Raw genomic sequence first — 15,032 nt, forward strand, 5'->3', positions numbered from 1 at the left:
TATTATTATCATTAGTATTTTTTTTACTATTTTTACTATTATCTTATTCATTATTATTATTTTTCATTAGTATTATTATTATTACTTTTATTTTTATTTCTATTTATATTGTTTATTATTATTATTATTTATTATTTTCATTGTTATTGACATTATTTTTAATTATTATTATTATTAGTATGTTTACCTTTATTATTACTATTATTATTATTGTTTTATTTATTTATTTATCTTTGTTATTACTATTATTATTGTTATTATTTATTTCGGTTATTATTATTATTATTATTATTATTATTGTTATTATTTTGTTGTCACTATTATTTTTAGTATCTTTATTATCATTATTATTATTACTATTATTTATTTATCTTATTATTATTATTATTGTTATTATTTTGTTGTCACTATTATTTTTAGTATCTTTATTATCATTATTATTATTACTATTATTTATTTATCTTATTATTATTATTATTATTATTATTATTATTTTCTGTATTATTATTATTATTATTAGTTATTTTTGTCATTACTATTATATATATTATTACCATAAAATATGAAGGGAATAAAAATGAAAAAGGGAAGGAGAAGAAGGAATTACTATTATATATATTATTACCATAAAATATGAAGGGAATAAAAATGAAAAAGGAAAGGAGAAGAAGGAATTTTTAGGGTTGAAATTTTATAAAAAGGGGGGGCGCACAGCGCAGTAGGGGAGACACACTCGGCGCTGCACCGCCACAGCCACAGCCGGAGAAATAAAAAAATCCCTGCTTCTTCTTCTTCTGCTCCCCAACCTCCAGAGCTCCAGCCCACCTGCCCTCTCTCTGATTCCGAGGGTGCCCCACGACCAACCTCACTCAACAGCCGCCTCCCCGCAAGCCTTCCAGCTCCATCCGCTTCCATCACAGCAGCCGCAACCCCCTCTGCATCATCCCGGCTGTCTCCGCTGCTGCTCCAACAAAACTAGCATAGCCGAGAGCTGCTGCCACCCTCCAGCCATCCGTCTGTAGCTGAGCACCACAGCTCCATCACAGCTGCAGCCGAGGACCTCCAACCGCTGCAACACTCCGGCCACTTGCTAGGCCCAGCACAGCCACCAGCCAAAGACCTCCAGTCAGCCACGGCCATCACCACTGTGCCAAACGAACCCAGTCGCCGTCACGTCTCCCACCGTACCCCCCCCTCTGGTGAGTTCCCTGGGCTCACATGCACACACGACCCGCGAGAGGCCTCCTGGCGAGCGCCTCTGCATGCTAACCCTATACACACGCACACACAAAGATATATATTTATATATATAGACTGGTTTGTTTTGTTTTCAATATATAAAGTTTAGGTTTTATGATATTTTTCTGTATGTATTGCTGTTTATTATTACTTTGTTAAGTTTTTTTTATCTATTCACTTATTTATTTGTTTATTTTTCTTATTGTTAATATACTTGCTAGATAATTAGAGAAGAGTTTTAATGTGTTTTATGTAATATTCATGTTTAAGCTATTGTATATGTATATTTAGATTTATTATTGTTTTTTTATCATGATTCCAGGCTATTATTTTGTATATATGCAGTGGCTTGGTTTACTATTTTCATTATGTTATATTATTATGTAATATTATATTTTGTTTGTTTCCTTTATTTATTAGGTGCATATTTTATCATCAATATATGTTTGTTTTTGTCTTATGGTATTGATTTTTGTAGGTTTATTGTATGTTTATTATCTATGTGTTTTTGCAGGGGGTATATTTAAGGGTTTTATTTACGTATAAATTTATTGTATATATTAAATAATATTATTATTGTTGGATTTTATTATTATGTAATATTGTGTATTCACATTATTGTTGTTATATTGTGGCTGTAGTTGAGTGGCGAGAATTCTAGGCTATTGCCGGTAAGTGATTTTGTATTATTTAGCATGTATTTTTAATTGGTGTTGTATTATTTAACGATTTGTATTGTTTTAGTATTATTTTACATTCTGTTTTATATGTTAGTATTTATGTTTTTTTAAAGGTTAGGTTTATCATGTTAATATGGTTTAATTTTTCTTATAGTTTATTCGTGTTATTTAAATTCGTTCACGATTTTGGTTATGGTTGTTTATTATTTAAATCATTTCACATTTTATATCTAGGTTTGTTTAGGATTTTGGTAGTTTTCATGTTTTTAGAAGGTTGATAATTTTATGTTTAGGTATTGTTTTAGGGTTTGAGTTATTTTCCTATTACTATTGGTCTTATTATTGTACATTGATTTCTGTCTACCTCATTGCATATCAATTTCTAGTATTTCTATATTATTGAACACTCTTTGATAAAATTAAATTTATTTCCATATTTATTTTTAGGGTTCCCCTCTTGTGGCATATTGATTTCTCTAGAGTTTGTGTATATTTCCTGTTAGATTCATGACTTGAATTGTTTCCATAATTTATTTCTTTCTCTTTACGTGTTTATATATGGTATATGATTTCTTGGGTTTAATTATTGGGCTATATTATTAGGGATGGATTGTTAATACTTGAGCTTTATCATGGAGATTTTGACTGTTATGATATTTACGTGTTATAATATATAGTATTAGTATTATATCATATTCTTTATTAATTATTTAAAATTTCGGTAAAATACAGAAAAATCATAAAAAATAGAAAATTAGGAGAAAATTCTAAAAATATTTTTGACTTGACTTTCACTATTTTCTTTAATTATATATATATATTTTATTTCAAAAACCTCCCAAGCTAGTATTTTCATACTTAAAAAAAAAACCCTATAAAATTTTCAAAATTTGGGAGTGTATTTTTGTAAATTATTTTTGATTTTTTTTCCCTATGATTTTATTGCGGGGGTATGAGCCTTCGAGCATCACGTACCCTAAGTTCTGAGGGAATATATACATGTATATATTTATTTATTTATAAATTCATAAAAAGGAGTAATTTAAATAATTATTAGATTAACTTAGGGATAATTTCAAATTAATTAGGTACCGTTCGTAAGAACGGGCGCGTAGGGGGTGCTCGTACCTTCCCCTCGCGTAACCGAACTCCCGGCCCCAACTCTGGTAATGTAGACCGATTCTACCCCTAACGGGGTAGTAATCATGTGTTCTAACCGCACTAAAGGTTAGTGGCGACTTCGATATCCATGTTTTTCCATGAAAATATTAAATTGATTTTTGATTTCGCCGCCCGGGGCACACGCGCTCCCGGGACGCCACGACATTCCCTATTCTCGGGAATTATCAGTAAAAATATTTATGTATGTGGGCATGTGATTGGATGATAGAGAAGATGATCATGGTGTGATTATGAGCGCGTTACCTTGGCTGCTATTGGATTATGAATGCGTTTGTATGGATATTTTAATTATATATTAAACACTTTAGCCACACACTATTGTAAATTATTTCTTCCTTATTGAGAGGTGTCTTACCCCGTTGATGATTTAATCTTTTTAAGTCATCTAGGTGATCGACCTTAGGTAGCTCCAGGGCAAGGTAGTTTTTTTGAGTTGAATATATTAGAATGGATATGTATTTAGCTTTATGTTTACTATAATTTAATTTTGATTTTGTAATAATGAAGAATGATATTGTAATTATATGGATTTGCATATGTAAATATAGAACTTTGGTATATTATGTTCGAGGTTAATGAATTATTTTCGCTGCGTGAATGGTATCAGAAACGCATGGTTGGTCTCATAACACTCTAGACCCCACGTGGCGGGTCCGGAGTGTTACAAAATCGGTTAGTTCGGTTAACCAAAGTAACAGATTATCTATACGCATTAATGATTATATATTATACTTATATATTAATAATTTACATACAATGTGCATTAATAATTCATGTATAATATATAATACATATATTAATAATTAATTTATATATTATGTATAGCAATAATACATGCAAATTGGTTAAAATCGATTAACATTTGAAGTAATAATCAATTAGTTATTAGCTCGGTTAAAAGGCAAATTTGGTTCAGTTCGCTTAGTTTAATTCTTTAATCAATTTTTTTGTTAATTCAATTTATTAGCTAAATTAGTTGTACCGACTACATGTTCATTTCAAAAAGTTACATTAATCAAAACATCCAAAATATAGAAAAGACCCGAATACTATCTTGATCGAAGTACTTGATGTGTTTGTGCGTGTGTGTGCATACATATATAAAAGTGTAACCTTTTATTATGTCGAGGGTCACTCCACATCAATTTGCAAGCTTGTAAAAAATGCCAAGGAGGCATACTCTAACATGTTTCTATAAGAGTCTCTTTGGATCATTAATTTTGCTTGGGGAAAGGAAAAGAAAGGAATATAAGGAAGAAATTCATTTTCTCTTATATTTTTTTTTTCTCTATTACATGCTAACAAAAATGAAAATTTATTAAAAAATTTTTTAATGATATATAAAATCAAAATTTTGTTTATTGATTTGATATATTTTTTATTTTCTTTTTCACTTTTCATGATAATCAAATATGAAAATATAGATTCATTAATATTTTTATTTTATTTTTTAAATATTTTCTAAAATCTAAATTATGCCTAAGAGAACTATGATTACCCTAATATTCTATCTGGATACTAATTGGAACGGCCTTTGGAGCTTGGATGGTACCATGGGTCTTTAAAGCCCTTTTTCTTAATTAATGATGATTGTAAGAATCTATGATGCAAAGGTTGAAATATAATTTTTGGAGTCAAAATGTCCAAACATTATTTGGATAACAAATATCACATTCATTGAAATTTAAATAAATTTATGAACTCAAAATTGGATAAGAAATATAGTTGCAAAGTGAAAATTTTGGCTAAAAAATCATTTTACACTTTACATACAAGTCACAAAAAATCATAAGCGAATACTTTTAAAAAATAATATTAAATATAACATCGTTATTTTTTCCCCCCTGAAATACCTTGCACAGTAAGAATACAAAAATTATTTTATTTAGACTTTTATGGTTTTCGAAAATATTGTCCATGTACATGTATCTTACTAAACAACTTATGATCAACTTAATTTGTCGTCCTAAAATCTTTCCTCTTTTAATAAATTATGGATTTATTTCATTTTTTTTTCTTTTTCTTTTAATCGTAATATCCTTCTTTTTCTCATTTTGTGAAAATTTGAATAGTAAGCTAATTAACTTCGTTATCCTTATTAATTAATTTTGGAAACATGTAATTCTTAAGGTGGTCGTGTTTGTGAAAATAGATTTTAGGATATAGATTTCAATTTGTATAAATTTGTAAGAAACTCATTACAATTTTTTTACTATAATTTGTTTAAATAAAAATTCAAATTTCAGGTTTAAATGTTATACTCCCAAAAGGAAGATGTGTTTTTCTCTTCACTACAACTCTAAGAAAAACAAAAGTATTAAATCATCTAATTCTCCGCCCACGGAGTTTTCTAACTTAACTCTGAATTTGGGAGTGAAAAATTTGGATGCTTGATTTGATTATGATACAAAATTACAATCAATTTCTTTCATATTCAAATTCAAATATTCAAAATTCGTAATCCTAAACACTACCTAAAAATAGTGTTTCAATAATTGTAACATATCATGATATGCACACACCCCAAAAAATAAAATAATATATTTGCAATGATATAAGTTTTGAAAAAAAAAAAAGACTAAATCAATAAACTAAAACCTAATTTTTCATGCCATTAAAAATATTTATTTTTTAATAATATAAAAATAAATGTTCTCTTTTTAGTATTTAATATACAGAAGATATGGTAAACATTTTTTTTAATTTTTTTTCCTTTTTCTAAATAAAATTTAATCTCTAAATTTTTTTCTAGATTATGAAATCAAACACACTCAGAAAATATATATGCGTCCTAGTTTATATATGTGGAATGTGTATATTTTGCATAGGCATTTATTATAACTGTCAATGACTAAATCATACACTCAATCTAGGAAAATTAATTAACTAATGTCACAAAATTAAATTTAGGCTTGTCACCATCGGCATGATCCACCATGATACAATTTGTACTTTTCTCTCCTTAAAAGCTAATTAATTATTTTTAATTTTTAGTGTGAAAATTTTGAGAACTCATAATTTGATTTGTGATTAAATGTTTTTAATGGTGAGCTCCAACATTCCCAATTCGAGCGTAGAAATTTAAATGTAATTTTAGCTATGAAAAATAAATTTTTATTTTTATTTTAAATAATAGCAAAATTGTTATCATTTTTTTTTCTTAAACACAATTAAACTTATTTAATAAATCTAGAAATATTTCCATTTCTCAAGTTCTCTTAAAATTATTTAAATAGTTTGGCATTTTATACTTCTTTAAAAAATATTTAATAAAAATTGTGCTCTGCTGGTGGAAATAAAGAGCTTGTTCAAGATGAAAGAATTTCATTTTTTATTTTCTAAAAAATAAAAGAATGTCACTTAATTTTATAATTTTTCCAACAACTAATAAGAAATTTGAAATTTTATTTTTGATAATTCTTTATATATATATATATATATATATATATATATATATAGATTTATAGATAACGATGTATGCATAGGTTTTGTGGCTTTTGAGAAGTCCAATTTTGTGATTTGAATATTTTAATTTAATACTTGAGTACTTTTTAACCACTAAATTAAAAATTCAATGGTTAATTAAATGTATGTCATACACATACTCTCAAAAGAAATATTAGTGTAAATGAGTCAAACTTACTCGTGAGCTACTTGAACTCGACTCATCTCCTAACTCCATTCGACTTGATTCTACTTAAGTTGGAGTCGAGTTCGAGCTATTTGAGTATTCTAACAAATCAAGTTCGAGTTCAGTAATAGTACTCAAGTCAATTTTTGACCCTAATCAAACTTTTAATTTTATTATTATTATATTTTATATCCTATAATATATATTTTATAAATATATTTAACAATATATGTATATTACATATTTATATATACATGTACTTAATATTAATTTATAATTGATGAGTCGAGTTCGAGTTTTATGAAATCATAGTTAAATCAAAATTTGAGTTTAACAATTATGAAATTGATTGAGTTCAAGTTAAGTTATGAGTTTAACATTTTCAAGTTGAGTTGAGTTTGAATATTTTACTATGTATCAACTTGAATACACCTCAAAAATATGTATAATAGAGTTTTTCATAAATAATATATATATATAGATATGATTTATACTTTGTTCTTTTTTAAAATATATACAAGTGTTGAAAATAAAAAAAAGAGTAAGGTGTTGTTTTTACAAATATTTAAAAAAAAAAAAATAGTAACTAGCTAAAGAAAATATTCAAAGTAATTAATTAATTTCCATGTAGGACAATAAGCTTGAGCTCTTGAATTTTATGCTGAATGTTTTCTCGTAAAATCCACAGCGATCTGCGGCAAGTCCCCGCGAGAAAGTAGTACTGATCCGTATACATACGTAAGCTCCACCGTCAAGCAGCCGTCGGCGATCAGTTAGTTGTGAACGCCTCTGAATTATATGGCAGGTAAAACGTGTCAGCCGTACCTTGCGCAGGCCGTCGCAGTTCATCCGAACTTAATCTGCACGCGATCCACCACACAGAACTCACCACGTGCCCCTCCTCCTCCAGTTTCTCCGCCTACCATTGGGCGGTTTTTCATGCTTTTCAACGTTTTAGCTCAACGACCGCCGGACATCTGTCACCACCGCCCATCCTCGCCATTACCCCTCCACAGCTGCACATGCAACCTTTATTAATTTTTTCTTCACCTTTAACTTCACTTCCTCTGCGTCGTCTGTGACGTCGCTCTCTCATCATGTATGCAATTCAACAGTGACGTGCCCAGCCTTTCCTTTTTTAAGTGCGGAAGTCTCTTCGCTACGGCGCTTTAGCTTCTTAGCTTCTCAATTCCTCCGGCGCCCATGGCTCCTTCTTCTTTCTCTTCTTCGTGGGCTTTGAGAGTACTGTGCATGGTTTTGGGTCATGTCGCGATCGTGATCATGGAAAATAACTGTGCGCATTGCGTGGCTGGTAAGGAGATAGGATTGGGGTCGAGATTGTTGGCGAGCGAGGAGCAACCGTGGACGTCCGACAACGGGACCTTTGCTTTCGGGTTCACTCCGGTGGCCGGCGCACGGAGCGGCGACCAGTTTCAACTGGGGATTTGGTTCGCTCAGCTTCCCGGAGATAAAACTCTGGTTTGGTCTGCTAATAGGTGAATTCACTGAACAATACTGCATGCATGGAAAATGCCCCACAATTAATTAAAACCCATATTTAATGTCATGCCAGCTTGATTATGTATGCTTGTTAAACATTTGTGTGGCCTCTGGAACCGTATCATATCTGATTTTTCAGTTGTTGACTTAAATTCTGGTTAACTATGACTAGGAGGAATTTTTGCATTTGAATATAATTTTTTTTTGATTATTGAATAGGGCATGATTGGTATTGTTGCTTGTTTTGATTTTCTGCTTCTGTTTCTCCCTAAGAAACAAGTTATAAAAATGCATTTGTCAGTTTTTTAGTTGTTGACCAAAAAATTGAAAATCAGATTTTATAGTTTTCAATTGGTTTGATAACTTTATTGTCAAAAATTTTAATAATTAAATTATTTATTTTATATACTTTAAAATAAATAAAAAATTAATGATCATATGAATTTAAATATAATGAGATAAAAATATACATAAATTTTTATAAATAAAATAAAGTTAATTACAAAATACTTTTACTATTTTTTAATTATCATGTTCAATAAAATTTTATTGTATAATAAATTTTGAAAGGAGAACAATCAAGTAAAATAATTATAATAAAATTTGTTTTTATTATAGTATTTTTTTTAAAAATTATTATTTATAATTTTAATTATTTTTTATAATATTATTTAATTTAAAGATGAAAATGAATATTTTTTAATTAAGTTTTTCATTTTTTTAAGTTTTATAAATATAAGCTAAACATGTTGTTGGTTTTTAATTTTTAATTTTTATTTCTAATTTTTGACATTAATACCAAACAACTCCTTAGTTTACTTTTACCAAAATCCAAAAGAAATTGAGAATAAATTTTTTCTACTATAAAAAAAATCTAAAAACACAATACTTAATACACAAACCTCGGATTTAAGTACTTATCCATTTATACTTTGCTTATAATATATATAAATCAATATTTTTATAAAAAAAATATGTGAATAAATCAGATATTATATTATTTTTTTAAAATTAAAATGGCTATGAAATCATATTTCTTTTTTAATGTAAACACTATTTATGATGTGTTTGGGAGTATATTAAACTTTAAATTTTTTTTAAAGTAAATTTTAATAATATTTTAGATTATATTTTACTCCGATCTAATACAAGTTCAAATCCAAAACTGTTTGATGATTAGAATAATTTTATGTCCAAACCATTTCTCCATCTCTATTCTTTATTACTCCTGCTCTTGCAGGTACCATACCTCACTCACCACCCAACTATTTCCTTTTCTCTCTCCATCATCTCCATAGAAATTCTCCCGTCGGAAAAGATGCAGTCCTCGAGCTCGACCTCACCGGCAACCTCCTCCTCCTCGACGGTCCCTCCACCGTCTGGTCCTCCAACACCTCCGGCGCCGCCGTCCGAACGGCGGTCATGGCGGAAACCGGCAACTTCATGCTTTTCAACTCCACCCCTTACCCCGTCTGGCAGAGCTTCTCACACCCCTCCGACACCCTCCTCCCCGGCCAACAGCTAAGCGTCTCGCAGGAACTCACCTCCTCAAAATCCCCTTCCCATGGCGGCTACTATACCCTCAAAATGCTCCAACAGCCCACCTCCCTTAACCTTGCCCTGACCTATAACCTGCCGGAATCTTCAGACACCTCGCCCGAATCTTACACCAATTACTCCTACTGGTCCGGCCCCGACATCTCCAACGTGACGGGCAATGTCATCGCCGTGCTGGACGAGGCCGGGAGTTTCGGAATCGTGTATGGATCGGCGGCGGACGGAGCTGTCTACGTCTACAAGAACGACGGCGACGAAGGGGGGTTGTCCTCGGCAGCGAACCGGTCGGTCCGGCCGGCGGTTCTCCGGCGATTAATTCTCGAGATGAATGGGAACATACGGCTTTACCGATGGGACAACGATGTTAATGGGTCCCGGCAGTGGGTCCCGGAGTGGGCGGCGGTTTCGAATCCCTGCGACATCGCCGGCGTTTGCGGCAACGGGATCTGTAATCTGGACAGAAGCAAGACGAATGTTTCTTGTACCTGCTTGCCGGGGAGTTCTAAGGTAGGAGACGATAACCAGTGCTATGAAAATTCTCCTTCGAATTGGGTATGTGACAGAGGACGTCAAAATCGAACATCCCAATTCAAGATTGCGACTGTGCAACAGACGAATTACTATTTTTCGGGCTCTTCGGTGATGGCGAACTACAGCAACGTCCCGACGGTGGCCAAGTGCGGCGACGCTTGTTTGTCCGATTGCGAGTGTGTGGCATCTGTTTATGGGCTTAGTGAAGAGAAGGCATACTGCTGGATTCTGAGAAGCTTGGAGTTTGGGGGATTTGAGGATGCTGGGGCGACCCTGTTTGTGAAGGTTGGCTCAAATGCGTCGACGGAAGCCGGAAGCAATAGAACCAGATCTGGAAGTGGTTCGAAGGGGTCTGGGAATGCAGATAAGAAGGTTTTGGTTCTTCCCATTGTGTTATGTACGAGTGTGGTTATTGGGCTCCTCTGTTTCTTGCTCTGTCACAGTGTTCATAGCAAGAGGTTCCTGAAAAAAGCTATGGAGAACTCTATGCTCGTGTCAGGAGCGCCTGTAAGTTTCAGTTTCCGCGATTTGCAGTGCCGAACTAGTAATTTCTCGGAGCTGCTTGGAACAGGTAACCTCAGATTGCGGTGCTCTAAGAAATTGCTTTAAATGGTTGAGAAATCTAATTATATGGTTTTGATACTAGAAATTTGGTGCTATGAATTTGGACTTGTTCAATTTAGACAAATTAACTTAATCTAAATTCAAACAACAACAAAATCATGCTCCAAATTCTTGTTTCCAAGGTCCAAACACAATATAATATTTACTTCTTTTGCAGGGGGGTTTGGGAGTGTGTACAAGGGAAGCCTGGGTGATGGGACTCTGATTGCTGTTAAGAAACTTGACAGGGTTTTGCCACATGGAGAGAGAGAATTCATAACCGAGGTGAACACCATTGGGTCCATGCATCATATGAACTTGGTTCGTCTTTGTGGGTACAGCTCTGAGGGGTCTCACCGGTAAGCAGTGTTTTCCCAAGTTTCACCTTTCATTATAAGAAAATCATCACAAATTTTTTGAAAAAAATCATGTTACAGTTCTCTTGTGATGAATAGAGTTTCTCATTTTCCTCATAAAGCCATTTTGGGACTTGCAATCTTCACAATTGGTACACATCTTAAAAAAAAAAAAATTGCCTTAAGAATGTTATTATTGTTGACAGGCTTTTGGTGTATGAGTTTATGAAGAATGGGTCCTTGGACAAATGGATCTTCCCTTCAAACTTCTGCAGAGACAGGTTCCTAGATTGGTCAACTCGCTTCAATATTGCTGTTTCTACTGCACAAGGGATTGCATATTTTCACGAGCAGTGTAGGAATCGCATAATACATTGTGACATTAAACCAGAAAATATACTGTTGGATGAGAACTTTTGTCCTAAGGTTTCGGATTTTGGGCTAGCCAAGCTAATGGGTAGAGAGCACTCACACGTAGTAACTATGGTGAGAGGAACCAGGGGGTATTTGGCACCGGAGTGGGTGAGCAACCGCCCCATTACTGTTAAGGCTGATGTTTACAGCTATGGGATGCTTCTTTTGGAGATCATTGGCGGCCGGAGAAACCTTGACACGTCTTATGATGCTGAGGACTTTTTCTATCCTGGATGGGCTTATAAGGTTTTTCCCTCATGCAAAACCTTGTCTAGTTATGATCAACTCATTTGCTGTTTTACATTTTTAGAAGAAGCAAATATGAAAACTTGCAGCATTTAAGCCCCAAGCAGCTAACATGCTAACAAATCTTAATGGAGCGAACGCCTTCAGAATGACATCTTGAGCATTACCTTAGGAGAAATGGTTCCATAAATCTCCTTTAGCCATTGAATTTTATCCTAATTTTAAACTCTCCCGAGTAATTTCAGCAAAGAAAGAAAATGTATTATTTTACATTTGTTCAGAAGTCATATCCAGGTGTATCATTGACCCTCAGTGCTGCATACTATTTGGTTCAGAACTGAATCAGTCGACTGAACCAAAAGAATCCACTAATTCATTTCATTCTGCATCATGGTTGAAAAATTTTGGTTTTTGGTTTGGTCTTTATGATCTTTTCTTTACTGCTGTTTAAAAGACTTCCTTGAATTTGTTTAGGCACTGCCTGCACTAGTACATTCATGGGCTAATCTGCTGATTTTCATTCTATTTTTATTTTCCCTTTTTGGATGGGTGGAATATATTTCATCTAATGATTGTTATATTGGTTTCTCTAGGAGATGACAAGTGGAATACCATTGAAAGCTGCAGATAAAAGGCTAGGGGGAGCAGTGGAAGAAGAAGAACTCACAAGAGCTCTAAAAGTTGCCTTTTGGTGCATCCAAGATGAGGTTTGCATGAGACCTTCAATGGGGGAAGTGGTGAAAATGTTGGAAGGATCAGTTGATATAAATGGACCACCAATGCCACAGACGGTTTTGGAGTTGATTGAAGAAGGCTTAGATCACGTCTACCGAGCAATGAAGAGAGAGTTTAATCAGTTTAGCTCTTTCCCCATGACTAGCCATCCATCATCTCGGGCTACATGTAGCTATTCCACAATGTCACCCAGATAATTATTCAACATTAATATAAAGAATTTTTTGTGGGGTCGATCAATTTTTTAAGTTGTACTGTTTGTCAATAAACTGATATTTTTTTTCATATGAATTTAACCTCTCAAGACTTGATTGGTTTTACGCAAGGAATATAACATCTATTTTTTTTTTTTAAAGCCATTTGGTTATTTACTTAGTTCAATTCCACGCTGGTGCACATTCAAGCAAGTTACTTGTAACATAAAATTGATGCTAAGGTCCTTGTCGATCAACCAACATGGATAAGATTTGAATGGAATTGAAATTTTGGCAACAGGCTGATCCTTGGGAATTTTGCAGCAGCAAATGCATTGGAAAGATGAAGTTGATTGTTCAAGAGTGAACCTAGAGTGGCTACTTCTTGGATCAAGGACTAAGACAAATGGACGTTGTGGTTATAGCTCAAGTTTTAACAGAAATTTACATGGGCTTTTCTTTCATTCTCTGGCCAAGAAGGGAGTAGAAAAAGAGACGATCCTTGCTGAAGAAAGGATAATACTCCCTGCTTTGCTATTTGCAGGAGGCATTGAAGGGTGGTGATGCGATGTTACAAGCCATGTCTTGGGTGGGAGTCTTTAGTGTCCAAGTTTGCGACTGTTTGTGGTGGGATTTTAGCAGTGCACGACAAGCTGCTGTTTTAATTTGTAAGAATTCCCCTTGTCCTTTTGATCATCTTTCTCCGATTAGTACTTCTTATGTCAATGTACTAGAGTGTAAGTTCGTTACTTGTTTGTGTGCACATGCACACGAATGCGTTCTGTATGTGTGTGTGGGTTTTATTGTCACAAAATTGTGAGGGAGCTTGGGGAGTGGAAGACAATGGTGGTTTGGACAACCTGGGGGGGTGGAGATTGGGGAGGATTGGGGTGTTTGGTGTGATTTGAGGGAGTTTTTTTATGTACTCACTGCTAATTCAGCGACCCACTGCTGCAAAGTACATGTCTCTTTCTAGCTTCTTAGGGGTCTTTGGCTTTTGCTTCAATTCATGGCCCCAGCGACTGTGTTTTTGCTTATGGAGTTGCTAAACAATTCTTCAATCTCACATATGATGTTGAGAGTCTTGAATCCGGTGTGGATGTTAATCATGATTTCTCTGTTCTTCAATATGCTATGGTGTGTAGATGCTACAAGTGAGGATGAATAGCAAAGTGCTTCATGTAAATCTTCAGCTTTAGTTTGCAACTTATAAAGAATGATTTTTTTTTTTTTTTTTAGAAAATTTGGTTCTTCAAATTTAATTTTAGTGCCCTCTTGGGTCTTTTCCTAGGTATAATTTCTCATTCAAATTTCAAATTTGTATATGTTTTTTTAAATATTAATTAATACAATGAAAATGAGAAAATACATGGGAAATGAAAAAAAAAAAAAAAAAATGCAAGAAAAATAAAATCTGGTGGGCCAACATTTTTCATGCTTGCACTTGTATGCTGGAGAAAATTTCAATTAGAAATGGGGTAATTGCAAATCAAAGTTAAAAAAAAAAAACACATTAATCAATCCAGTTTAAATTTGATTGATTAATAGGGGCTACTCTCCTGTTGGCCTCTAAATAGGGATTTTCAGGAGTTTTTGGGGGGAGGGGAGACAGAATTAGAGATTGGGGAGGTTGAAATTTGAGAAGGAAACTAGGAATTGGGGAATTGAAGGCAAAAGAAGCAGGAGGGTGGTACATTGGAGTCTGCAGGATTCAGAATTCAGTGGCCCGAGAAGTTGAAAGAGAAAAGCTAAGCGTCAGAGGGTAGAGGCAACGAAGCAAAAAGGCTTCGGAAGGCTTAAAAAGGTAAGTACCCTTTTGCCTTAAATTCTGTTCTAAGATTTGTTTTAGGTTTTTGGTTTTAAATTGTTCATAAATAGTTCTAGAGTAAGCTCAAATAGATTTATTACTTTTATAATTTTAAGGAGTTAGTAATTTATAAGATCAAAAATTCAAATTGAATTCTTGAAATTTTGAACGAAATTTCTGCAAAAATCCCTAATATTAGATCTGAGTATTTGACCCAGATTTGAAATCTCGACTTAAAAATCCAAATACCCATATCTTGATCCACCTAGATTCCAATACTCATATCCGAGTATCCAACATAGAGACCCGAGTCTATGACCATTGACCCGAAAACCTAGAGACCTAGGTGAACTTTGA

The 15,032-nt window shown here is 33.3% G+C and overlaps 1 protein-coding gene across 1 annotated transcript; it reads left to right on the forward strand.

Moving 5' to 3' along the window:
- Positions 1–9,456: 9,456 nt before the first annotated feature.
- LOC131145968 (G-type lectin S-receptor-like serine/threonine-protein kinase At5g24080) lies at positions 9,457–12,996 on the forward strand. Its single transcript, XM_058095162.1, has 4 exons — positions 9,457–10,891; positions 11,102–11,282; positions 11,486–11,939; positions 12,533–12,996. The coding sequence occupies exons 1-4, from the start codon at positions 9,655–9,657 to the stop codon at positions 12,869–12,871; spliced, it is 2,211 nt and encodes a 736-aa protein (XP_057951145.1). The 5' UTR covers positions 9,457–9,654; the 3' UTR covers positions 12,872–12,996.
- Positions 12,997–15,032: the final 2,036 nt, after the last annotated feature.

The sequence above is a fragment of the Malania oleifera genome, chromosome 13, assembly GCF_029873635.1.
Source record: "Malania oleifera isolate guangnan ecotype guangnan chromosome 13, ASM2987363v1, whole genome shotgun sequence".
Lineage (NCBI taxonomy): Eukaryota > Viridiplantae > Streptophyta > Magnoliopsida > Santalales > Ximeniaceae > Malania > Malania oleifera.